Source organism: Vulpes vulpes, chromosome 8, assembly GCF_048418805.1.
Source record: "Vulpes vulpes isolate BD-2025 chromosome 8, VulVul3, whole genome shotgun sequence".
NCBI lineage: Eukaryota > Metazoa > Chordata > Mammalia > Carnivora > Canidae > Vulpes > Vulpes vulpes.
Genome location: NC_132787.1, coordinates 31448671 through 31475487, shown reverse-complemented (window position 1 = coordinate 31475487; position 26817 = coordinate 31448671). Strand labels below are relative to the sequence as shown.

At 39.3% G+C, this 26817-nt stretch overlaps 1 protein-coding gene across 1 annotated transcript in view; it reads right to left on the bottom strand.

Annotated features, from left to right (window-relative positions):
* Positions 1-3629: 3629 nt before the first annotated feature.
* GUCY2C (guanylate cyclase 2C) overlaps positions 3630-26817 on the bottom strand; it is a 69976-nt gene continuing 46788 nt past the window's right edge. Inside the window, exons 17-27 of the mRNA XM_025995541.2 lie at positions 25612-25744; positions 23160-23297; positions 22330-22418; positions 20578-20669; positions 17599-17757; positions 13835-14027; positions 11929-12103; positions 9141-9239; positions 7607-7701; positions 5537-5613; positions 3630-4237 (exon numbers count right to left, since the gene is read on the bottom strand). Of these exons, the coding sequence (XP_025851326.2) occupies positions 4060-4237; positions 5537-5613; positions 7607-7701; positions 9141-9239; positions 11929-12103; positions 13835-14027; positions 17599-17757; positions 20578-20669; positions 22330-22418; positions 23160-23297; positions 25612-25744 (1428 nt within the window). The 3' untranslated portion in view covers positions 3630-4059. The remainder of the gene's footprint in view (positions 4238-5536; positions 5614-7606; positions 7702-9140; positions 9240-11928; positions 12104-13834; positions 14028-17598; positions 17758-20577; positions 20670-22329; positions 22419-23159; positions 23298-25611; positions 25745-26817) is intronic.

Genomic DNA, 26817 nt, shown 5'->3' with positions numbered 1-26817 from the left:
ATTGCGACTTTAGTTACCTTTTACTAATGACTAATGATGTTTTACATCTTTTCATATACTTTTTGCATTTACATATCTCCTTTGGTGGAAAGTCAAACAGCAAATCAAAATTAAAGCTGCAATTTTTCTAAATCTAAGTTGTCTAACAGGAAACTGAAAACAGGAAGGTAAACACAGAGTGGTTTTAAAACCATTTAAAATTGGAAAAAATTATTTTACTTGTATATGTTTCCAGTACTCCTCATTTCTTTTTGAAGATCCAAGTTTCTATCTGGTACCATATGCATTTAATATGCATTGTAGAGTATAGGTACTGGCAATAAATTCTCACTTTTTTTTTAGAAAGTCTTTATATTTACTTTTGAATTTCATTTTTGGCTAGGTATTGAATTCTACGTTTCTTCATTACTTTAAAGATGTCATTTTATTGTCTTTTAGTTTGCATAGTTTCAGAAGAGAAGTTGGCTGTAACTAATATAGTTGTCAAAAATTCCCTATTAAATAGTTTCAACACCTATGTCATGTGTGTATCTGGATGTCTCTTGAGAAAGTGAATAAATCCTCTTGCTCTCTTAATCTATAATCTCCTTTCCTTTCCCTGAAAAAGAATGTTCCTGTTTTTGGCATTCTAAAGTGGTGACTATGACTAATGATATGTGACTATTAAGCACTCTAAATACGACTAGTTTGTTTTTGTTTTTTTTTTTTAAAGATGTATTTATTTCTTTTTTTTTTTATTTTTTATTTATTTATGATAGTCACAGAGAGAAAGAGAGGCAGAGACATAGGCAGAGGGCGAAGCAGGCTCCATGCACCGGGAGCCTGACATGGGATTCGATCCCGGGTCTCCAGGATCGCGCCCTGGGCCAAAGGCAGGCGCCAAACCGCTGCGCCACCCAGGGATCCCACGCCTAGTTTGAATTGAGATGTTCTGTAACTGTAAAATATACTTTCCAAGACTTATCACAAAAAAATGAAAAAATCTAATTAATAATTATATGTTGATTTAATGCAGAGATGATAGCACTTTGAATATATGGGTTTAATTAAATATTTAAGTAAGTTACCTGTTTCTTTTTAAAATGTGGCTATTAGGTCATTTAAATTGCATATGTAAAAGGAGATCTAAATAAATGGCAAAATATATCATATTCATAGACTGGAAGACTCAACATAACCAAGATGTCAATTTTCCCCAAATTGACATATTGGTTTGATGCAGGTGATATAAAAAAATCTGGCAAATTTTATTAGAGTTGTATATAAGCTTATTCTGAAATTTATATGGAAAGGCAAAAAAAAAAAAAAGAACTATAGTAGCTGAAACAATTTTGCAAAAGAAGGATAAAGTGGGATGAAGCATTCCACTTGATTTTAAGATTTAAGATTTAAGCTACAATAATCAAGACTATGTGGTATGGGAGGAGGGATAAATGCATAGATTAACGGCATAAAATAAAAGACCCATAAATAGATCATTCAAGTATGGACAGCTTATTTTGACAAAGTTATAAAGCAGTTTTGTTGACTGGTTAAAAGTTGAAAAATGCAGAATCTGGCTTGCCTTCTTTTGTTGAGTGGAGGGATGTTTCAAATGTTTCTTCCACATTGTTCTAGCTTTAGGATTCCATTTACATATTGGAGGCCACTGGGTATTGTCCCACAGTTGGTAATAGCTTTGTTTTGATTTATTTACTTCTTTTTCTCTTTGGCTAGTTCGCAGAATTTCTTTAGTGCTACATTCTAGTACATCAATTCTTTCCTATTTCCTATTTACTTTCCTATTTCCAATTTCTCACCCTATTGCAATGTTGTTTTATCAGTCTTGGGGTTCCTAACTAGTCTGTTTTCCTCTTCCCATCCTCCTCGGTTCTCCTTTGCTTGTGTCTTCCATTGTATCATGGATTTACAGTTGTACTGAGAGGGGATGATCAGAGACAATGAGTCTATGTCATCTTGTCTGAACCAGAGGCCCTCTTGTACTCTTTTTTGCCACTTCCTATGAATCTGTTATTTTTTCAAAATAAAAAGCTAAGAAATATATATATGAGGCTGACATGTTTCTATTGAGCTGCATTGAGTGGTTCCATTGAGTGTCTAATGTAACTCCTGGATGAGCCCTTTAAAATTGCTTTGGAAATTATTGCCTTCTCTCCTTTATTTCTCTGCTTTACTTCTGACATCTCCTTCCAATGGGATATTATGTTGAAGACCTAATGTCAACATAGTTTCTATTTTCTCTGTTATTCTGAGGCTTTCAAAAATACTTCCAAGGTCATTTCCTGCTTGATCATGCCCTAGATCTGGTCACCTAATCCATAGATCAGCAGACCAGCCTTTAGGATGTGATATTTATTAACTTTAGAGAAATCTCTTTCCTGCTTGAGGTCTGAGGGAGTATGAGCTGGCTCAAGGTTTCTCCCTTATTTTGTCACAGATAATCAGTTTTTGAACAGGTATGCATCTATATGTTATATATTTAAAAATCACTCACCTTTAATTGAAATTGAAGTTAAAAATCTTGGGTATTTGCCTCTATAATTTGTTATTTTCACTGTTTTCTAGGGGATTTAAAAAAAAAGAGAATAAGGTAAAATTGCCTTTCTCATTTAAACCCTAATTACTTTTTGGATACTGGATATTGGGTACTAAACAGACAAAATGCATGGTTTATTGATTTAGTTGTATTATTTTTATTCAATATTTTAAATTCAGATCTTGTTTCAAGACAGTCTGTATCAAAGGTATAAAAAAATCGACTCTAGGATTTCCTGTATTCCTCCTGAATTTATTCCTTGTTTTTACAGAGTACTTCCTCTTGTACTTTTTTTTCACATAGAATTCATGGGTCACACACTTCCTGAGCTACCTTGCATGTATGAAAATAATTATTGCTTTTTAAGCTTATTTCTTTGGAATTGTGAAGCCACTGAAGTGGAAATGCTGAGGCATAGACACATTACAAACCTCTAGATTCCAGGTAAGGACTCTTGCTGCATAATAAGGGCTAAACCGATAAATCAGGAGAGAATTTATTGTATTCTTTTGATTTTACACTTTTCTGGGTGATGGATAACTTGCTTCCTGATCTCTGGAGTGGTTTTTGTGGTAGAGGCGGAGGGGGGTGGTTAGAGGGGAAGAGTAATGTGGTTGAAGCAGTTGGTTCAGAAGGTTAGTGACAGAAATGTTAGATACTTGTTCTTGTCTTTCTGATTCTAATCGCCTCCACACCAGCTGCCCTTTGTCATTTCCCCAGAGATTTCAAGCAAATGAGTCATGCCGGTGTGCCATAAGAAGGGGGCCAGAGAAGAGGGCTCCAAATGGGGGAAAGGGGATATTTACAGAGTTTAAAGCACTTCATCTTTAATCGGTAAATAAGATGTGACCTTTATCTCAGACTAGAGACAGATGTAGGCCCTGCCTCCCATGGTAGAAGGCTAGACATACAATCCCCTTGTGCATAGCAGGTGATGGCAAACATGGAAGGTCTTAGCTCTGAACAGCAATGCTGGCTTTGCTGTGCCTCAGTGCTGGAGAATGTCATCTGTTTTCGTGCAAGCACGAGACAGTGGCCGGCGCATTTCAGGAAAATGGGTGGAGTGGGTGGAAACACGTAACCAGACCCAATAAAGTTTTAACTTTTATTTCTGCCTAACATATAGCATGTTTTCTGCCAAATTATGAGTTAAATATAATTTAACAGATAAGGTGTTTAAAGTAGACGTGACAATTTAAAAACTCTAATGAAGACAAAGAAAAAGAGCCAGTAAACCAAACCAAACAAAAACAAAATAAGTAAAATAAGAATACAATCTCTCCAACTTAGAGATAGTCCATCCATTCCTCTTCTTTCACTCACAGGTGGAAGGTCTCTGGAGCCACCGTATGGATCAGATTCCAGAGTAAAAGGTAATTTTGGCACTGAGAGTGCACATCTGATTCACAGAAGCAAGTCTATGTTCCAGCCAAGGCAGCCGAGGCGAAGCAGAGCGCATCTAAGTCTTCTGTTGCTTTGAGGTCTCCGGGACCCTCGAGGCCGCTGCCTAAGTGCAGCTGTACTTAATTCGCTGGAGGGATCTCCTTGTCTGTTGTGTTCAGCTGCAAGTATTCCAGAGTGCCTTTTTTGTAGCTGGCCACCCTTGTTGGTTTTCGGCTTCTTATCCCTGCGGCCTGTCTTTTCTGTAAAGAGTTGGCGAGCATGTCAGAAAATTCAGCTTGCAAGCGCTGCTGATTCTCCCTGGAAAGAGAGTGGGAGGGAAAATGAACATCTCAGCGATTCACACAGAATATTCCTTAGCTCTAGGATGATCAAGTCAGTTTACCAGATACTTATTGAATGCTAATTCTGTGCTAAACACTGGAAGTCCAGAGGATACAGAACGTGCTTCACTTCTGATGAGCTTATAAGAGCTGTCATCCCTGCTCTGTGCATTTGTAGAAAAAGCAGGACCCAGGATGCCTGGATGGCTCAGCAGTTGAGCGTCTGCCTTTGGCTCAGGGCATGATCCTGGGATCAAGTCCTGTATCGGGCTCCCCTTGGGGAGCCTGCTTCTCCCTCTGCCTATGTCTCTGCCTCTTTCTGTATGTCTCTCATGGGCAAATAAATAAAATCTTAAAATAAAAAAAAGGAAAAAGGAAAAGCAGGACCCATTTCAAGTGGAAAATTATATTTCAATTTCAAAGTGGAACAACAACATGCTGCTTGGATTTGGAAACATGGTTAGGTTTACACATGCCACCGCAGGGAGGGCAAAAGAAGCCAGGACAATGCAAGGCTCCTGCACACAACCTGAGGACTTGGAGTGTGGATCTTGTCTGGGGAGGCCTCAGAAGGGATGGACTGTTTCAAGAGTTTGGAATGGACACGGGCGCTCCAATAAGGGCCAAGCTCCCCATGGCCTGGGGAAGATCTGGCTTGTTTTGGCTTCTCTACAGCCTTGCCACTGATCTGGGTCCAGCATCTAGGAGTCTGCAAAACAGGGTCTCTCTACCATAGCAAAAGCCACTGTAACAGTCATGCAGTTGATTGCAACAACCAAATGTGCAACTGAGTGCCATTTCAGTCACTGTTAGGGGAACTGAAACCTATTTGTTAAACATGAAACCTTGCCTTCCTCATCTCTGGGAGAACATAGACTCCATGCGAAAACCCAGAACCACAGTCCTGGGGTTGGTGCAGGTCCTATTTCCATTGGGTGGCCTAGTAGAGAGCTGCGCCTAGTAGAGAGCTGCTGGCAGGGCTAGAGATGTAAAGGGCCTCCTTGCCACCAGCATGCTCTACTCTTGTCTGAATCAGACATGCAGGAGGTGAGCTGTGTCCTCTTCTCCGTTCTGAGCGTGCCTGGAACACCCAGTTTCTGGCAGCCAGAGAAGGGAGGTTTCTACACTTCTCATGTGTATAGTCAATGGCCTTGTATTCAATTATGTCATTGCCTCTGGCGAAGCACTTCCAACCACTCAATTGGCTGTAGGTAGCACAACCAACAGAGCCAAGGCTTCCATTCCCCTGTCCCTCCCGCCACACAGAACAGCTTACACAGTAGGCGGGGTTGGCAGGTTGTACTCCTGGCCCTTCACTCCCGTCAGCCAGTAGGTAGTCTCAGTTCCTCTTCCCTAGGAAGATAAGAAAGGTATGAGCCATAGAGGCCAGTGAGGCAGGTGAGTTCCAGCCCAATCATGCTGATTGTGTTCCCAAGAGATATTTCACTTCCATGTTTCTCATCAGGGCCCACTTTTCAGTATAGCACATGTTCCTGATGTGATTTGCATTCATTCTAGACAGATCTTTCTTTCCAAGTGCCTTTTTAAAAACAAGTCTCTCATTCCCCAGACATGTTTTTTATTTTTTCCAAAGTAGAGTTCTCTTTTTTCCCAAAAGGCATTTCTAAGTGTCACTATGGCAACACCATAAGAACTCTTAAATTAAAGAAGAAACTCCGTGTCCAATCCTGTTATGCCAAGAAGTCCAACTGGTTTTTTATCACCCACTTTTTCTTCTAGCCCTTTTTGCGACAAAATTTTGCCACAAAACTTTTGCCATAGTTTCTCCACCTTCAGCATGTAATTATAAACATGTGTACATCCTAAGAAACACTTATGAAATGGCATTTTCTGAGCCCACCTGGAGGTTATAGAGTGAATGGAAACTTACTGGAAATCCCGTTTTTGCTAAAGCTTGTATTTGAAAAGGAGATGGGGTGGTTATATATTTAAAAATCACACATCTTTAAAGGTTTATTTATTTGAGAGAGAGAGAGAGAGAGAGAGAGAGAGAGAGAGAGAGAAAGTACACACATGGTAGGGAGAGGCAGAGAGAGAGTCCCAAGCAGACAACACTGAGCATGGAGCCCAACTCGACTCAATCCCTTAACCCTGAGATCATGACCTGAGCTGAAACCAAGAGTCAGATGCTCAACCAACAGATCCACCCAAGCACCCCTAAAAATCACACATCTTTGACACTGGTAGTTTGCTGGCTGTGTTTGAGCTGTAGTAATCCAAATACCACTTCTAGTTTGCGGGGGGATGCTCCATGTAGAAAGTGTATTTATGGAGCACTCAAAAAGGGAGTGTGATATTAGGGCACTTCTTCATGAAAGGAGGCTTTTCCAAGTTGCAGTCACAGTGTAAAGGCCAGAAGCACTGTGGCTCCTGGAGACAGATCATCTTATAGTAGATAGTTGGCTTCAGACCAGTTGTGAAAAGACTGAAATGACCTTTGAAAAGCAGCCGAAGTGCCAACTGGAGACATCTGGTGACAGATGGGCAGCTGTTCTGAATATGAGGACTAGCATGGAGGGGAGAGACTGGTCATTCTCCATCTTTGGCGTGCATCCTGATCACTTAGAATCCTCATTAAAAATAGCCACAGAGCATTTTTCTCAGCAGGGCTGGTGGAGAGTCCAGATATGCTAAGTCAGAAGTCTAGGGCCACAGCTGGCTGTTCGCAGGTCCAGAGCTTCAGAATGATAAAGCACCCCCTAGAGAGGTGGTTTTAGGGAGAAACAATGTGTTGAAATGAGAGCAAGGAAGTGAGTGAGAAGATGGGAGCTTTGACTGAAGTCCTGGGGTGCCTGGGTGGCGCAGTTGGTTGAGTGTTGAACTCTTGGTTTTGACGCAGGTCAGGATCCCAGCGTTGTGGGATCAAGCCCTGCATTGGGCTCCACAGTTCTCTCTACAGAGAGAAGGAGTCTCTCTTTCCTTCTCCCTCTGCCCCTCCCCTGGGTGCTCTCTCTCTCTCAAACAAACAAACAAACAAACAAAAACATCTCTTTCTCAAATAAACAAATAAATCCTGTCCCAGATCTTAGCTCTCGGTTTTGCAGGAGGACTTGGAGACAAATCTTGGATGTATATGTAAGAAATGGTGGTAGCATTTTATAACATACTGGTCCTAGTTCAAAATATTAAAAAGGTTCTGAGGTCACATTCTTTGGTAGTGGCTTTTCCTACAGAGGATAATGCGTGGTCATGGCAGGAAGTGCAGAAAAGGATTCCTGATCTTTATGCTTCTCGACATTATTGACCATGAGATGATGTCCAGTTTCCAAGAAGGTGACCCACAAGTGAGTGCTTTTCCTGGGTCCTCTCTCTGTGGATCCCTTACCTTTAGGTATGTTTCCCCTCTCACTTCGTACAGGAACTGGCATTCAGTTCTCTTCAGGATGGCTATTGTGGAGCCACTCACATGAATTCTCAAGGCTGGAAATGCAAAATAGATCAATGAAAATCTCATCCACTTTGAAGTCTATTATACGAACACATTTGTTTCCATTTGATTCAGAAAATTTGTTACAGGTGTTCTTGACAGTTGAGATATTTTAGTAAAAGGACACTTAAAAACACAATCAGTGAGATAAATAGTATTACACATGGGATTAAATAGGGGCTCGCATTGCTTTTTGGGGTTCTGAGTGAAGGGGCTCCCTGGTTTGTGTTCCATAGATTCTCTCTCCAGCACAGAGTGGTGGCCCCTGTGCCATGTTTTAGATTTTGACAGTTGGAATTTGGTTTTGGGTCCCTGTTATGAAAGTTCTAATAAGTAGCTTAAGTGTTGGTAGCAAGGTGGAGATTCAGGAGATAGTTACAGGGTCACAATTTTCTTTAGTTTTACTCTTTTAGGGATACTGTTATTCTTCTGACAAACAGTTGGTGAAGTCATTCCCATTCATGGTCCACCATTGGAACACTACCTTTCCTACTGTGGGTGCCACAGACAATGACAATAGTAAAAATAATGGCAATCCTATATTGTATGCCTGCCACGTATCAGAGGATTATGAAATGCTTAATATATATCACATCAACTCCTTCCAGAGAACCTCCTAGCAATATAGGTACCTCATCCTTAATTTATTTCTTCAACTTTCGGATGCCTAGAAGGATGAGGTAACTTTCCCCCAGCTTATAGAGATAGTGATTGTATGTATTGTTATAATTGTAATCCAAATCTGTCCTTTCCTTTATACTGTGACTTTCCAGTACAAACCAGTATCAGGTTGTCAGTAGACTGCCAAAATACCACTCCGCCACCTGTGTTTTTGTAAGCCCCACCCAGACCTACCAAAGCTTGCTTTCTTTCTTATGTAGATTTCCATTACTATCACAGTCACCAATGTTCATAAAGCTCACAGTGCCACAATGTTCATGTAGTTCATAGTGCCTGTCAGGCAAATGCAATATAGACTTCTGCATATAATAAATACTTATATTTTTCTTTACTAAAACCAATTCTCAGGAAAATAAAAGAGGAAAAAAAAAGGAAATAATAGAGGAATAGGAAAGCGAACCAGTATAAGCTCCATATCTGTTCCACTGAATTTTTCTTTAACTTGCAAGGATCTAACCTAAATTTCATGACTATTCCAGGTAGAGAGAGCATGCCTGAATGCATTGCAAAGGAACCAAAACAAATAGTCTACTATTGAGCTAAAAAGGAAGAATACAATAATTCTCAGTAAATGGCAACAACAAAAGCAAAGGTAGTAAGGACTGGATTGACATAGGCTCATGTCCAGTCAATGTGAAAGGTCATTCTTCATCTCACTAGCACTTTGTAGCTCCTTATTGTACATTTTATTTTACAAATTCCTCTCTGCTGGAAGACATCTTATCCTAAGAAAAGCAATCTCCTTTCTTACGGAGGCCAGTGGATTCCATCCTAGAGGCTGTATTGACAGTATCTCCAAATAGGCAATAACGAGGCATCTTGATCCCCACAACTCCTGCAGCACAGGGACCTGAAATACACAGAAAGCAGGAAGTGAAGGCAGCAGAAATCACAGTGTGCAGTTAAGATGGGTAAGTCTTTGTTCAGAGTCACAGTGCTGAATCCTTCATTTTATGTAGAACTGGCTGACAGTGTGAAAAATGAGCTGTGACTTTTGTTAAATGGATGTATTCAAGGAGGAAAGCATTGTTATAGCAAGATAAGCTTCTAGAAAATATCTTGCTATAGCACAGAAAAGTACATTTGCACAAAACAAGAAGGTATCCAGAGATCCAACCTGCAAAGGTGGGAAATCCTTTTTAGTATTTTCAATAGAAGGTTCTCAGGAAGGATGAAGACTCTCCCACTGTTTGCTTACTGTGCCACACCACACACACAACCCTGAATTGGTGGAGGCCGTGGCACACTCATACACTCAGTAACCAAATTCTGTCTTTAAAAAAAAATTACTCAAAGTAGCATTTCTCAGACTGGTGACACAATGATGGAAGACCCAGAAGATGAGGACTTGGCATAATTATCCCTGGGCATTTCATATACCATATGGATGCGGTGGGAAGGAAAAGCCTGTGGCACAAGGACATTCTCACAAGAACACAGAAAGCAAAGACTGGGCACAGCACCATATTAGGTAGGGAAGAAGGGTTGTTGAAATCAAGTGTTTGTGTGGAATCACTGAACACAAGGAGTTACAGATTGTAGACATTAATGATTAACTCAGAAATTGCAAAACTGGTCTTGGATAAAGGTAACTATTGATTTTCTAGTTGGCTTGTGATCTATGTGAGCTGCAGATTTATCCTATAGATTCTGCGTGATTATGAACATTGGGGGAAAAATCAAAATACTGGATCTTCCTTTGAGTGCTGAGCCCTTATTTGCTAGGTTCGATGCAAAACAACACAAATAGCCAAACAACAGCAACAACAACAAGAAACACCAAACAAAAGCAGAAGTAATCTACAGAAGGGAAGGAGCAGTAGTGGTAGCTACTGAGTCAGAAGATCTCTGATCTGTGCCTGTGGTCTGCTATCTCTAATGACAGGTGACCCTTCACTTCAAAACTGAAGTGAAGCTGGGAAGGTCTGGTTAGCAGAAAAATCCTGCAGATATCTAGTCTTGTGTTCAACTATCAGTATTTAACTGCAACCTCTTAATTTTAGAGGGCCAAGCCCCCCAGATATGTGTTCCTAATAATCTATTCTCATTTCAGCCCAATGTGGTGACACGTGGGGCCCTGGCAGTCAGCTCAGGCTTGAGTTGGCCACAGGAGGAAAAGATGGGACCAGGACCCAGAACTCTGTCCTCCCTGACTTGGCTCATCCAGCCATGCTGCTGTCTCTCCCTCCAGGTCTGGCAATCTGTGATGGGCCAGAAAAGGGAGAGCATGCTATTGCTGGCTATGGAAATGCCCGAGAAGTCCCCTCATGTGTATATGAAAACATCTATGATCTATGGCTAAGAATGAATGTGGCAGGAATTTTTAACTTCTATTTATTGTTACTTTTATAACTACCCTGGGTTATTACTAAATCAATAAATGTTTACTGCCAGCCTTTCTGCTAGGAATTGTGGATATAAGATGACTTGCAAGTGCAGTTGTCTGGTCCTTGCACAAAGCCTGGAGTGATCTTGGATTTTCTGTGTTTTGAGTCTTCTGAGAGCCTTGGAGGGCAGAAGAAAGAGCAATGACGAGAAAGTATAGAGAGATGTAATTTAATTTAACACAAGGAAAGATTGTCTAATAATGATACATATTTTATAATGGAGTAAGTTGGCTTTGGAAACAGTGAGCTTTCAGGGAATTTTGGGATTATTCTAAAAGTAGCTATATTATTACTTGTCTTGGAATGTATAAAAATAAGTTGTTCCCTATAAAGGATTAATCCAGATGACTTCTGAGTTCCTCTCCAACTTAATTTTTCCATAACATTTGTAGTTTTCAAATCTCTTCATTCTAGACTGAGTATCTTTCATGGTCTTTGAAGTGATCCATGTACTTTCTGTACCACAGAGGGGGGTGGGGAGGACATAAATGCCCTTTCATTATAGTAATATTAACAGCTATTTTTTTCCCCTGTGGATAATCCAATCCATGAAAGATGCTATACTAATGTGGTGGAAAAGCATCTACATAAGTTGACAATGGGGCAGAGGGAAGGAATGGGAGGGAAATAAATGAAATGGTAAATATGGGGATTTAAACCGCTGAGGGTGGCTCAGCGGTTTAGTGCCTGCCTTTGGCCTAGGGTGTGATCCTGGAGACCCGGGATCGAGTCCCGCGTCGGGTTCCCTGCATGGAGCCTGCTTCTCCCTCTGCCTGTGTCTCTGCCTCTCTCTCTCTCTCTGTGTGTCTCTAATGAATAAATAAAAATCTTAAAAAAAAAAAAAACAGGAGGAAGTCTGGAGGCTGTCATTTTAGTCCATGGTTAGTGTTTATCATTCCAGGAGTCAAAGGTACTATAAAAGCTGTTGTTCCCTAGAATTCTCAAAGGAGGGTCCAATTATGTCAGTACATGTAATGGGACCTTATAAGGGTTTGGGATTGGGTCTAATTATGTCATGATATTTGACAGACAGATTCAAGAATAAACTTTATGGGAAAATTGATCACATCCAAAGACCCTTTATCCTTTCTGATTTAGTTGGTGCATAGAGGTTCATATGGTTCCCATATACTACAGTGCTTAACTCCATACCAGAGTGAACTCCAATGCGAATCCATATTGGGAGACCAGGAAGATGTTCCAGCTCAAACGTCCCCATGAAACTAAGGATGTCCAAGGCCATCTTGGCAATGTCTATTGCATGCCTGTTGCCATTCCTCTTGGGTAAACCACTGGCCACCATGTAGGCATCGCCAATGGTTTCCACCTGTGGAAATAGTTGCTTATTAGTGGTCCTACCCCTTCAAAGGCAGAGGAAATTAAAAACAAGTAGTTGACTGCATATCAAAACAAAAGCTTTTGAGAACTCAGCGTGAGCAAAGCCCCATACTTTTTCTGGGACTAGCTCAAGACCAGGTCTATGCTAATTTCTTCATGGTTTTATATCTAGTTAAACAAATGATAAAACAGCTATGAAAGATTTTGACCATATGAAAGTACTTCATAATCATAGAAATCATCTAGATGTCGTAACAGTTCTGTAATGTTTACATAGTGTGAATGATTGTATATAATTTTAGGAACACCTGTAATTACCAGAAAAGTCACCTTTAGCACTTAACATTTTTTAATATTATATCCTATTTGACAAAAAAATAATTGTAGGCTCCTCCAAGATGTAATTCACATTCTTATAGCGTAGTGATTCCAAACACTTTTCTTGTAACAAGTAAATGTGTGTCAACAGTATCCCATAAACATGGGGCACTTGGGTGGCTCAGTGGTTGAGCATCTGCCTTTGGTTCAGGGTGTGATCCCGGTCCTGGGATTGAGTCCCTCATTGGGCTCCCTGCAGGAAGCCTGCTTCTCCCTCTGCCTATGTCTCTGCCTCTCTCTGTGTCTCCCATGAATAAATAAAATCTTAAAAAAAACAGTATCCCGTAAACATTATTCTTTGATAAATGACGTCTCTTTTAATTTTATGTTCATAATCATATAGTTCACATTTGTTGAGTAGTTAACTTTTCTTTGCCAACCATCTCTAAAATGCATTAGCCATTTCCTATCCAACAAGAACTATTGTTCATATGGCTTTCTGACCTACACAGAGTGAAGATGGGGCTAGGACAAACCTAAAAGGAACATCTTCTCTGTGGGTAATAACCATTATGACAGACTGTTACATGAGTGACCTCTAAACTTTACTTGAGCAAACTGTATTTCAAGCATATTATTTATCTAAATAGCCTTCATAATAACTCACCGAGTTAGGTGCTGTTATCTTCCCATTTTACAGATAGGCAACTGAAACTTGACAAAGTTAAATATATTAAATGAGGTCACACAGGTAGGACCAGTTGGGATTCAAACGAAGAGCTCTAATTCTAGGTCACTTGCTTCATAGGCTCTGCAGCTTTTCCAACATGAAAATGTGGGAATTCAATTTTCTTTAGTCTTCTGACCCAGACATTATTATTATTTTTTTGACCCAGACATTATTAGCCCAAAACTGGTCAGCACTCTAGGCAGGTCACAGACCTAGTTCTGAAGTTACAGAATGTTTTCCCCGTTCTTCTTTAATCTTCTTTGAATTGTGCTCACTATTTCAACAATAGATCACTATTCTACTTCTTATAACTCTGGTGTCTTCTCTGCTTCCTTTTCAATCAGTCTACACACTGTCCTTTTTTTTTTCAATTTCAATGATTTGAGTTTATGCCATTTTCTATAAATTTAGTGTCCAGAATTCATTCCTGATGAACTTTATGTTGTTTCTTTTGTACTGCTTCTCAGAAGTCACATGGGCAATTTTGACTTCTGAGCCTTGTTATTCTTTTACTTCCTTTCATTTTCCCGGGTTGAGCTCAGTTTCAACCACAAATTCATTAAATCTTAAATTAGAAAGGCCAAGATCTGAGTAATAATAGGAACCAACCAACTTTGGCTCTGCTGACCAGAGGCAGTACAATCATTTCAGCCTGTTAGGTGAAGTGGTTACCTTGTACACATCATGGTGATCAAGAATGTGGTCAAAACTCTTATAGATGTCATTGAGCATGTCCACCACTTCCATGGGGGTGCTGTATTTGCAGATGGTGGTGAAACCTACAATGTCACTGAAGTAGATTGTAACTTCCTCATATAATTCAGGCTCTACAATGCCTTTCTCCTTCAGAGACTTTACCACTAGCCTAGATGAGAAAGGGGAAAAGATGTCTTCAACTTAGTAATTATTTTTCTTATCTTGCATACATCTTTAAGATAGTAGTAACTACTCACAAGGAATTCTAGAATTTGGGATTTCCACTGAATGGGGTGACTAGGAAGCAAAGATTGGTTGCACATACTGACCATAGGAATATATTACATACATATATTACACATCATATGTAATATATTACATACATACACATATGATCCATGCATTTGAACTCATAGGAATATATGCAGATTGAGCATTAACTTAGTACATGATTATTAATCCCAACACACATGTACATATAATTCTAGTGCCTACATAACCCCTTTGTATATATACACACTTGCCCACATTTTACCACTCTATTGATAGTCAACTCCTTCTAGATATAGCTCTATATCCAGAGGCTGAGGAGAGTGTGTCATTAATGCAAGAGCTTGAATTACTACAGCTGTCAGATCTGACTTTTTTCATCAGAGCCAACAGTTTTGCCTCCTAAGCATATTTTACATGGTATTGTTGGATATCAGTATAAAGGAACAATGCACTTAAAAATCAACTTTGACAAATTCTGAACAGGGATTTATTTGATATATTCTTGAACCAGACATGGGTCCTTTTAAAAGCAAAATTAGTCACCATGTAAACAAGTTAAAATTATGGTAAAACTGCAGAAGTCAAATAAAAGCAACTTATAGTATCTTTGTTGCAGAGACAGAGTAGTACATCAAACTTAGAATTAGAGAGAACCACAAGAAGGAATTCACACCATACTTTCTTGATGTGCCAAGTCATTTTTTCACTGAGAAAATAGGTGGGACCAACATGGGGCTAGATGCTCCCTGTCTGCCCTTGGAATCCCTCTGTAAAGAACCTAAGTATGAACCACTAGAATCAGAACATGGCCACTGGGAGGGTGCCTTAGAGATCATTGAGAACACTGAGGCTTAAAAAGAAAGTATGACTTTCACAAGGTCCCACTGCCACTAAGGGAAGAGCCAGTACTCAGCAACATCCCACCTTTTGGTCTTTTTATTGCATGGTATCTCCTCCACAACCCAGACCTTGGATATTCATGAAGATGAGGAAGATCTGGAGGTATGCTATTTGTATCAGAGAAGGAATGTCTGCCATTCTCCCAGAAAACAGTTTGTCAACCACAAGGACATACAACCTTCAAAGCATTGAGGTAAGTCTTTTCAATTGGTGCAATAACAAAGCCTGGGACCTTTGAGAAACACCCCTTTGATGTGGCTGGTTGGATTCTCAGGGGGGCACTTCTGGGATAGTGGTTCTTGACCTGTCCAGTATAAGGGTGCAAATTTTTAGAAGGATACATAAATGTAATGATAAAATTGGATATTTTACCATCTTCACCGTTCCTATTACTGCTTATGTCTAAAAGTCATATGAGCTTAGAAACTAGTGCATTACCCAGAGAGAGAAATTAATGTTGGTAGATAAATGAAGAGCTGTGACTTCACATGGCAAGCTTTGGTAACAGGTTGTTGCTGACATAGATTAGCAAACACAGTAGATGTTTTGGAAAGGCTTCCCACAAGGATAAAAACTTCAACATTAATGTCTCAAAGCCCAAAGGGCACTGTTTAAATAAATGTTTAATATCTGGTTCCTACATTGCAGTCTTAGTTTATTTGCAATTTTGCCATAAATATTCCTTTTGATTCTTGTAGTTACTGTTGGTGTATGGTTTAGTTTTCCTTTAAAAATATAAATACTTTTTACATAAATTATCAAAGTGAGTTGAACTGGAGGCATGGTGTATTGTGTTATATAACCTTTGGCAATGTAATAAAAACATCTCTCCATGGAGATGAAAAGTAGAGCATAGGGAATATAGTTGATACTGTCGTAATAACATTATATTGTGACAGATGGTAACTAAACTTATTGTGGTGAACACTGAGTAATGTCTAGAATCATCAAATCACCATGTTGCCCACATGAAACCAACAGAATAGTTTGTCAACAAGACTCAGTAATTAAAACAAACAAGACATCTACCATCTAGTGTCGAAGTGGCACATTACACCAAGGGTAAGAAAAATCTGAGGAAGTTATGAGCTGTTTTGAATTGTTTGAGCAAGATTATTGGTTAAAACCACTGATGATGACACCCGGAAAAGGCAGTCAGATTATCTGGATGTTGTTTTTGTCACAACTCAACATTAAAGGCCAGGCAAAGTATTATGCATCATATAACTAGCATTTATGAAGCTCTGAGTGAAATTGCCATCTCTGATGGGAATATTAAGGGCTCCAGCCTATTTCCAGGATACCATTCCCCGGCTGTTCCTCAGCACTCTGAGGACACACAGATTCTGCTGGAGACTCCCTTCAGGCATGGATGACTGAACAGAGCATGTGTGTCACTCCTACCTCTTCACTCAGGTTTGTCAAAAAGAAACTGCCTTTCTATTTAGAAGACCGCTCACCTGGTCTCAAATCATTCCTTATTAATGTAGAGCTCATATTGTAAATAAAGCATGGGTTCAAAATAAAACAATGAACACAAGTTATACATTAATGTCATAGCTACTATGTATAATAATAACAACCATGGATATAGCGACTCTGTGCTGAGTACCACATATCCTAAGCATTATTTCAGGAAATTCTTAGGGCTGGTGTCTGAGGTAGATGAGAAACTGAGGCTTGGATCATGTAGGTAACTTGTCCAAGTTGGTGGTGGAACTATGGTTTTTTGTCAGGCCTAGCTGACCTCAGCTTCTATGATTTTACTCAAGGCTAGACTACCTAGCTTAGCTTTCATCTCATAGAACACCTTTTTCCACTTTAATGACAGGAGAACCTGACTGCTCACTTGTGACAGTTTTCTAACTCTTCACATTTTCATTTCTTGGTTCTCTTAACATTGCTTAGTTATTTTCTGAGTACCAACACTCAGAAAACTTTATACTGTTTGAAGATTTCAACCTTACTTCCTTTCTCTTATGTCATGGTTGTGATACTATTTCACAAAACAGAGGTCAGCCCATAGATGCCTCTGTGATGAGGCATCTGATATGTGGTCCCCACCTCCTCCACTAACAACTGCTCCTACTTCTTGTAATTTGGCTTCTACTTTGAGGTAGAAAGAGAAAGGAAAGGAATGAGCATTTAGTGCCTGCAAGTGCCTTGTAGCTCATAGATTCTATAGGAAAACTTTAATCTCCATTTTGAGATTAAGGAGAGACAGTGACTCGCCTAAGATCACAGACTTAGTAAAAGTGGCAGGCAAAGAGGTGTCAGAAACCTGGTCACTCTAACTCTATTCCCTGTGCTCCTCTGAGGGCACGACACAGCCACTTGAAAATAACCTTTTTCTCTCTAGATATTTAAAGTACAAACCAGACCAAGTCTTAGCAAGGTACTTTTTTTAACTCAATAATCTGTTGAAGAATGTGCAAAAGGGAATAATCCTCTATAGATACAAAGGAAAAAAAACAATATTGGACAAAAATGCTGATGCTCTCAGCTAGAAGGAACAAGGCACAGCTGTGGAATTGTGTGAAACCACCCAGCAGGAGGAACTGCCTTACCTTGGAAGCAACATAAAATTAAGTCTGTCAGCTCTGTCCCTTTCTGCCTTATACAGCTGGGTCCTTTCCTCCACCAGGTGTTCCAGATTTCGAGAATACAGCTGTAGACGTCGGATCAAGGTATCCATATAACTTTCACTTTTTTGGTCGTGAAATAGGCTGTAGGTGGCAATAGATAAAGAATGGTTACATTAAAAAAAAATAAACATCCAGTAAAACAGTGGAAAATATGCAACTGTTAATTAAAGAAAAACATTTTTAAAAAAAGGAGAAAAACATAGAAACGACCAACACACATTAAAAAAAATAACCTCAGGAAAAATCCAATACAAATAAACAAGATTTTTTTTAAAAGAAAACAAAATGTTAGAACAATGGTAATCAATGGAGGTAAGGAGGAAAAACATATGCTATGACCCGGCAAAATGTGTCAGAAATGTGAAAAGTACACACACAGATCAGTCCACCAGCATTGCTTCTAGATCTATCTAAAGGAAGCAACATGAATGTGCTGAAAAGTAACTACAAAAAAGGTCACAGCATTCTTTGTAATAGCAACCATTAAAAAATAACCCAAATGTGTAACGAAACATAATTAAAATATTATGATACAATGGAAAATTAATGTATCATTAAATTCAAGTTAGAATAGTTAAATATACAGAAAGACCCTACCTCTATATTGTTAAATAAAAAAGTTGGTGCAATGGCAGAAATTATTTTTAATTTTTGAAAACTGTTGGTCATCTAACAAAGAGGTGATGTCTTTTCTTTCTTGTTTGCTTATTCCTGTTTCCTGAAATTTTAATAATTTACAATAGAGGGAGAAACTTTTTTTTTTTTTTAAGGCTCTAGCAGTGATAAATGCAAGGAGAAGGGAAGGACGAAGAAAAGCAAAGCTGAGCCTCCTATTATCTCCTTAGAACAGAGAGCTGAGCTCCTAAAGCAAAAAACCTAACTCTGGATAATTTGTTAGGCCAAGGAGACTTAGACAAGATGCCAGCTTTCTGCAACCCTGAGAGGCAGGGCAAGCCTTGGTGCAGAACTTGGTCAGGGGGTATACTGAGTGCCCGTAGGGTCGTTCAGGATCGAAATAATGATTATAATGTCTATGGTGCCATTGAAGGGGTTGAATAAATCCTACCATTTATTATTGCAACAGCAATTATAAGTTACCACTTCCGAGCTCAAGGAGAAGATGGCCTCTGTCATAATGCCCTGGGGTGGGGAGGGATGTTTGTTAAACATTCGATACATTTCTGAGTCCAACCGCAGACCGAAATAACTAGAAACCACTAAGCTTGGGATTATGAAACAGTATTTTTTAACAAGCTCCCCAGGGGATTCTTACTTGAAGACACTAGCATAGAATCTGGTTGGGTGAGGGAGCAGGTGTAAGGAATGAAGATAGATTATCTCCTTTTGTGATAAATTGATTCAATTAAAACAGTTTTCTCAACCTTGACTGCATATTTTAATCACCCGAGGAGCTACTAAAACTCCTGATGCCAGCCTGCACCCCAGAGCAATTACATCAGACTCTCTGGGGCAGGATTCTGGCACTGGTCTTTTTAACATCGTCCCTGCTGACCCCCAGGTGATCTCAATGTGCAGGCAAGTTTGAGAACCACCCTATAAAAGGCTAAGTATTGGAGGCCCAGTTTATCTTCATGAGTTTACATTTTCATCTGTCACACATACAGTTTCATCTGATCTTAGTAAAAGGTCTGTGAAGGAATGAAAAATGGGCAAGAATTACATCGTTTATTATTTTCTGCTCCTTTCACACAAATGACAGATTAGATGTACCAATCAATGACCACACTTTCGTGATTTCACTTGACCTCATCTCAGCCCTGGGCTTTTAGGCTCATTAAGTATCTGAATCTTTGACTTAATGAGAACTATGGAAAATTAGAGCTGGAAGGAATTGCAGAAATCATCCCATTTAAATCCAGTTTTACTAAAAAGAAAATTGACATCCAGTTAGGGTAAGCATTTTGCCCAATGTCCCACAGCAAGCTATTACTAGATCTTGGTCTCGAAATTGGATCTCTTAACTCTTAGTTCACGGTTATTTTTCTTACTGCACTGTATGTAACTGAAACACGGAAAATATACAGTTCAACCTTACTGGGTAATTGTGTGCTTTTTGTTTTGTTTGTTTTGCTTTTTGTGTGTGTGTGTGTGTGTGTGTGTGGCTTTTTTTGGACACTGAATTATAATCTGATTCATGGCACAAGTCTTAAGTATCTAGGGCCAAAGTTGCTAAATTTAAGATTTTAAAAACTTCTTGATTGTAAGAATTATCCAGTAGCTTTGTAGATTCATAGGACTCATGCTAGACTTCTAAATCCTAGTTATCTGCAGAAGGGTCAGGGAACCATACATATATATATAGTTCATATATATATAGTTTTATATATATACTTTATATATAGTTATATATACATATATAGTATATATACATATATAGTTTATATAAATAAATAAATAAATATATATATATATATAAAGATTTTATTTATGAGAGAGAGAGAGCTAGCGCATGAGTGTACAAGTGTGGGGAGAGGCAGAGGGGGAAGGAGAACAGACTCCCCATTGAGCAGGGAGCCAGATGGGGAAGTGGGGTTCTATCCCAAAACCTGGGATCATGACCTGAGGTTGAAGGCTGGCACTTAACCGACTGAGTGACTCAGGTGCCCCAGGGAACTATATTTTCAACAGTCATATTTATGATAAATCAGAATTTATTTTTTAATCAGGCAAGTGTTGTCTTTGAGTATTTAACTTTTCAAGTGATTATTCCCTGAGAAAACAATCTGTTGGGCTCTATCTCCTTGTAATTTTTTCGAGACAGATGTTGCAGTCTGGGAGTTTTTCATTAGAACAGGCATTCCATTCTGAAGTGCCATTGAATATCAAATATTATTAGAAAAATCTGTAATTAGTGAGGAAAAGTAAAAGTTTCAGCAATACCCAAATATCTTGGCCAGTGTAGACTCAATTTTCTTGAAATCTGGTCTCTTCTCCGGATCTTCCTCCCAGCAGTTTTTTACGAGTAGATAGACCTGAAAGAAAGAAGGGGTGGATTAGCGAAAGGGGCAGTATCCAATCTTACTGTCTTCCCTCCATGGGAATAGTTGAGGCAGGGAATATTTTGAAAACAACTCAACTCTGACGATGAGGATGAGATTGCTGGGTTCCCCCTCAGTCGGTCTCTGCCCTGCCACCTGCACCACCTTGCCACATCCTTTTAACAGAATGAATGGAAGGAAGCATTTCCCTCCTGAGAGGGCACGTGACAAAACTATAGATCTTCTTTCAGTAAGAACTACAAAATGCATGTTGTCCCACTAGAGTGCTCTAGTTCAGGTGTTAAACAGACACATGTCCTAAATTAGTGAAAAATGTGATAGTGATTTGGACAAGACTGGCTTGCTAAGAGAGAGAAAATGCTTTATGGAAGTTTGCAGGGTTTCTGTTGCAGAGGACAATAAATCATTGGGGTCAGTGGGTATGAGACAGTAACTCTAAGGGGAGACTCTCCCACAAGGATTTCCAACCACGGCTACCAGTGGAATCACCTGAGGAGGTTTCCGGTTTCTTATGCCCAGTCCCCTCCCCAGGAGATTCTGATTTCCAATAGTCCCTTCTTGTCTGAGTCAACCACGGTTCAGAATCAGACGATCCTCTTTCTGACCTACAGGGGTCAATAGTAACCTAACAACACCCCACAATGCGTGGGGTGTCATTCACTTAGCTTTGTTTCACCACATGGGCATTTTATCCTCTCATGTCAACACAAGAAGGGTGAAGACAGTATTAAAGGATATTTTTGAGAGACAGAGAGACCACAATCACATGCCTTCTATTACAGTATATTGTTACAATTGTTCTAATTTATTATTAGTTATTGTTGTCAGTCTCTTGCTGTGCCTAATTTATAAATTAAACTTTATCATAGGTATGTAATTACAGGAAAGAAAATCTAGTATACATAGGGCTCTGTATAATCCATGGTGTCAGGCATCCACTGGGGGTCTTGGAATGTGTCCTATACATTTCTGTATTGTTTCTAGATGCTGACACATTCATTTTTAAATTAGTAGATACTATTTATAAGCCTAATAAATCTATCACATGGACACCTTGATCTTTTATGACCTAAATATTGAGAATGTGATATATACTTCAGGAGCCAGCTCTTTCTTATGTTGGGTGAGGTGGAAAAGGACACAGGGAGTGTGGCAGGCTGATAATGGCACCCAAAGAAAATGTCCACGTTCTGGCGTCTGGAGCCTATGAATGTTACCTTATTTGGACTAATGGTTTTTTGCAGATGTGAAAAAGTAAAGGACCTTAAAATAGAAATATTATTGTGGAGTATCTTGGTAGTCCCAACACAGTCACATGAATCCTTTTACAGTGGGGAGGTGGAGTGGGATTAGACCAAAGAGGAAACAAGAATGTAAGCATGGAGGCAGAGATGGAGGCAGAGTGTTGTAGTCACAAGCCAAGGAATGCCAGTAGCCACCAGAAGCTCCTAGAAGAAGCAAGGAATGGATTCTCCCTTAGAGCTTCTGGAGGAATTGTGACCGTGCTGACAACTTATTTCAGATTTCTGGCGTCCAGAACTGTAAGGCAATAAATTTCTGTTGTTTTAAATCCACCAAATTGCTGGTAATTTGTTACAGCAACACAGAAACTCATGTAGGGAGATGCACTCACTTCCAGTTCTTTTTCCTCTGCCGTTTCTAGGAATAGATCTGGGCGGAAGGGTTTTACTCCGTTCGCATTCTCCACTCTGAATATCTTCTCTGATGGAATGAGAATAATTCAAATTACAAGAAAGGATGCAGCAGGAAGACATTTCAGTGGCAGCCAGGCCCTGAATTGGTTTACCCTCCCTGGATGGGCGCCCAGTGAAAATGTCACAGAGCCGAGGCCAGCACTCAACAGGATGAATGTGCCACTAGGTGAAGGGGTCTTATACCCAATTACACCTGGGAGGTCAGCTTAAGTTAAGGTTACTGAGCCTTTAAAACGTAACTCGGATACCACTACCTTTGGTATGCTTCCTTGAAGACCCTAGCCCACACTCCCTACATCCCTTAGACACCCACCCTCAACTCCAGAGAGCTGAGACCTGGGACATAATAATTGCTCAGTAAGCAAGGATTGGATGAATGGAAGGAAGCATTTCCCCCCATTAGAGGACATGTGACAAAAACTACAGATCTCTCAGTAAGAACTACAACATAAATGTTGTCCCGCTACAGTGCTGGTCTAGTTCAAGTGTTAAACAGACACACACCTTATATTAGAATCAGAAGGGAAGGGGAGGTGTATTGTAAGGGAAGAATCTTTAACTGACAATAATGCTGCCAGTGACAATACCTGGCGTGTTATGCTTTTCAGAGCATTATACCATTGACACTGTCAACCCCTCCAATATCCCTGTGGCACGTGCAGTGCAGACATGCCAATACTTTTGCTGACGAGGGGACTGAGCTGGGATCACAGAGATGAGAGGGTGGATGAATGAGTCCAACTCTTACCATTCTGGTCCCGACAGCTCAATGTGTAGAAGGTTTCTCTCCGCAGGATGATCTCCTGGGCAATGATCCCGTAGCTGTAAACATCTCCTTTCTGGGAGATGTTGGCTTGGCGGAGGTGCTCTGGGGCTGTCCACAGGTCTGCGCATTCAGCATTGGGATTGCAAAGTCGAGGGAGATGAGTGGCCCATAGGTCTCCAACCTGCTTTTGTTCTTTAAGGCTCTATACCATGCACCCTGAATACGAGTGGCCTTGAATTTGTATGTCCCAAGCTTTTGAGGAGTTTATGCGAATGCTGGTGACAGGGGGAGAATACACACTTGCTTTTTAAGCTGACTATGTAATGCCAGGATTTGGGTGAGGTCACTTGGCAACATCTTCCCTAAAACTTTCATAGTGCTGAAAACCCTCAAGCCTACCTAGAATAGCACCTGGTGTATGGAAAGTGCTCAGGAAATATTTGTAGAATGAGTGTAGTAGAATAAAAAAGGCTGAGGGTTTAATAGCTTTGGGGACATATTGCATAAATCTACGAAAATTTTCATAAATAAAAAATGTATGGATTACATACAAATTTTATATATCAATATATTAAAATATAAATATATTTTATTATATATTTTATGTATTATGTATAAATACATTTATATTTTTTATTATAAAATACATGTATGTATTTTATGCAATGTAAAATATATTACATTTAATGTATATGCATACATGTTTAAACACATTTAAATAGAGTCAATCACTGATATTTTGCAGGTGGAACATACTGGCATCCTCTAAATCTGCTATTGCTCACAGATGTGTTTTCTTGGGTTCCTACACTATTCTTTAAAAAGTAATGCATACAATTTGCTCACAGTTTTGCTCTGTGCCTGCTACTCACTAATGCTTTCCGTGTAGTCCACTTCACACAAAGTGAAGTGCTCCTGTGCTCTGTTTGGTTCGTACAGGCACTTGGGTTTTGAACCCTATCATGTATCTTATTTAGTAGCCATAAGGGCATACAAATAATTTTCCTTCATCTCATGTAAATTTTCTAGTGTCACCTAGCTCCTTCTAAACTTTCTGAGATTTCTGTCTTTAGCAGTTTCAATGAAAAAAAATCTATAGATTCATGTTGTGAGATACAGCAGTATGCTTATGCGGAGGCACGTTTTCCTTGTTTGGTTTGCCATCTAAATGTTCATTACCTTTTTGAATTCATGTCTTAGTAATTTATGTGACTTGTGATTCATATATGATTGATCCTAATGGTTTGGGGTTGTAGAAAAGGCAAGTAGATCTATGCATGCTAAAATCTGGGGTAACCAGCAGCACAGATGGGTATATATAACTGAGTGATGTTCAAGAGGATAGCATTTGATTGGCAATTCATCTAATTTTGTGTCGTGGTGAATCATCTAATGAAAGGTATTTGTTTCATCACATGATGAACTATGCTTGACATGTAGCAGATACTCATCAAGCACTTATTGGATTGAGTCCAAAGTCATTTTATGCTTGATGTGACTGAAGAAGTAGGGGCAGAATTATCATGTGTCTTTTATTTATTTGCTTTATTTAAATTCATTTTTACTTATTTAAGTGGGCCCCATGCCCATTGTGGAGCCCAACACAGAGCTGAAACTGCGCCCCCCCGCCCCGAGATCAAGACCTGAGCTAAAATCAAGAGTTGGATGCTGAACCAAACTGAGCCACCCAGGCGCCCATGATTTTTCTTTTACTAAGGGAAAACTGAAGGATTACAAAGTAGAATTAGAAATGGAACTTAGTTTTGGATCTAGATGGTATTTTGAGGCATTATATATGAGTGCTAGATTTCTGAGGCTGTTTGACCCTCAGTTATAATGAAAAATGGATAAACATTCAACCTGAAAAGCCCTTTATACATTGCAAATCACTCTTCTTTGTGTTACTTTTTCATTCTTATCACTACCCAGAATATATTTTACTAATAAGAGGGTTTTTCCCCTTATCATTATAATTTCTTATTATCACAGATAAATGAATGAGTTTGGAAATAGGTCTTCTGCCTTGTATCCTATCTTTCTAGGCAAATCTCTTAGCCTCTCAGAGCCTCAGTTCTGTCTTCTATAAAGGAAGAGGGTTGAAGCAGATGATTTATAAGGTCTCGTATGACTCTAACCTTGTCTTTTTTACCCAGTTCTACTTCCACAGCCAGAAAGTTCTTCACAATTTCCTCACTGATATAAAAAAATACACAGATGATGAAAAGCCACAGAGGAGGTTTGTTCCCCTCAAGAAGCATTTGTTGAAAACTGACAAGGGTGAAGTGCTGGAGAATGAGCCAGCTGTTTCCTCTGGTGGCTCCTGGTGTTTATTTTCTGATCAGCATCACCACTCCCTGACTACTTTTCATGGGCTAGTGAGAATTTTTCTTTTTTTAAAAATGGGAAACCACAAAAAATTTCATTCATTACAGACCTTTTTTTGGAGGCAAAATGGAATTGCAGCCAAAGTCAGTGATCTTCACCACCATCCTACTGTCTACCACACAGTTGGTGGATTTCAGGCGGCCATGAACTTCCGTCTTACTGGAGTGTAGGTAGGACATGCCCTGTAATTTTTTCCGATGACAGGGAAACAAAGAGAGATGATACTCTTCAGCTGCTTGATTGTTTTTAAGAAAGAAATGACATTTTGAAACCATTTCAGCATGCAGATAGAATCAATCACACTATCAGGCTTTAAATTTAATTCCATTAATTTTACTTTAAAAATATTGTGAATGCCCTAAAATAATATTTGCCTTGACATTGCATCTTAAAAGGTAATTAATTATCTTAAATAATTATATCTAATATGAAACAAAGTGTGATCCTAATTTAAGTGTTTCTGCTGACCACTTATTCCATCTGTGATCTTAGGCATATCTCTGGTCTTCGGCCTCAATTAAAAAATATGAACAATACAGTCTTGCTTTTCTGAAAGGAGGAGCTAGGCTTGTTATTTCTAAAATATAATTGGTCTTGTTCTCTTTTGAAAGAGAATGTTTCCTTCAGTTATGAAAAGGGAAGCCCCCACCCCCAGGCCTCCACCCCTGCCACCAGTTTTTGGGCTGCTATGGTTCCCTCTGATGGCCAGAGGTGTCATTGCAGAAATTGGTTTTCAGCCCGGATCAGAGCAGTGAAAAGTGGCAAAGAAGGTAGGTATCCTGTAATATTTTTTATTTTTACTTTTTAATTTTTTTTCTTTACCTGCCCAGAACAGCAAGGTGTTTTTTGAGTCTGGATTTTATTTTATTTATTTTTTTTGTATATTTTTTATTGGAGTTTGATTTGCCAACATATAGTATGATCCCGTAATTTTTTAAAAACCGATTCTAATCCTAGATGACTTTCAGGTGATTTGAGACTGTATCAAACAGCTCAATCTTGGAACTGACTTTTCTTCATTACTGAATGAGGTCCTGGTCACTGGTATCCACTTCCTTTTCATATCCTATCTGGGAATATACATGTTCAAATTCATTATTGCCTCGTGCCAGAGGGTTGCCTGCCCTATCTTTTCTTGTAAAAAGTTGAAGATGGTTGTCTTGCCTGCAGTTAATATGATTTTGCTTTCAGCAAGTCTACAAAAATGTGTGCCCATATTCAGCATAGAGAAAATATAATAATGAAGTTTGTATAT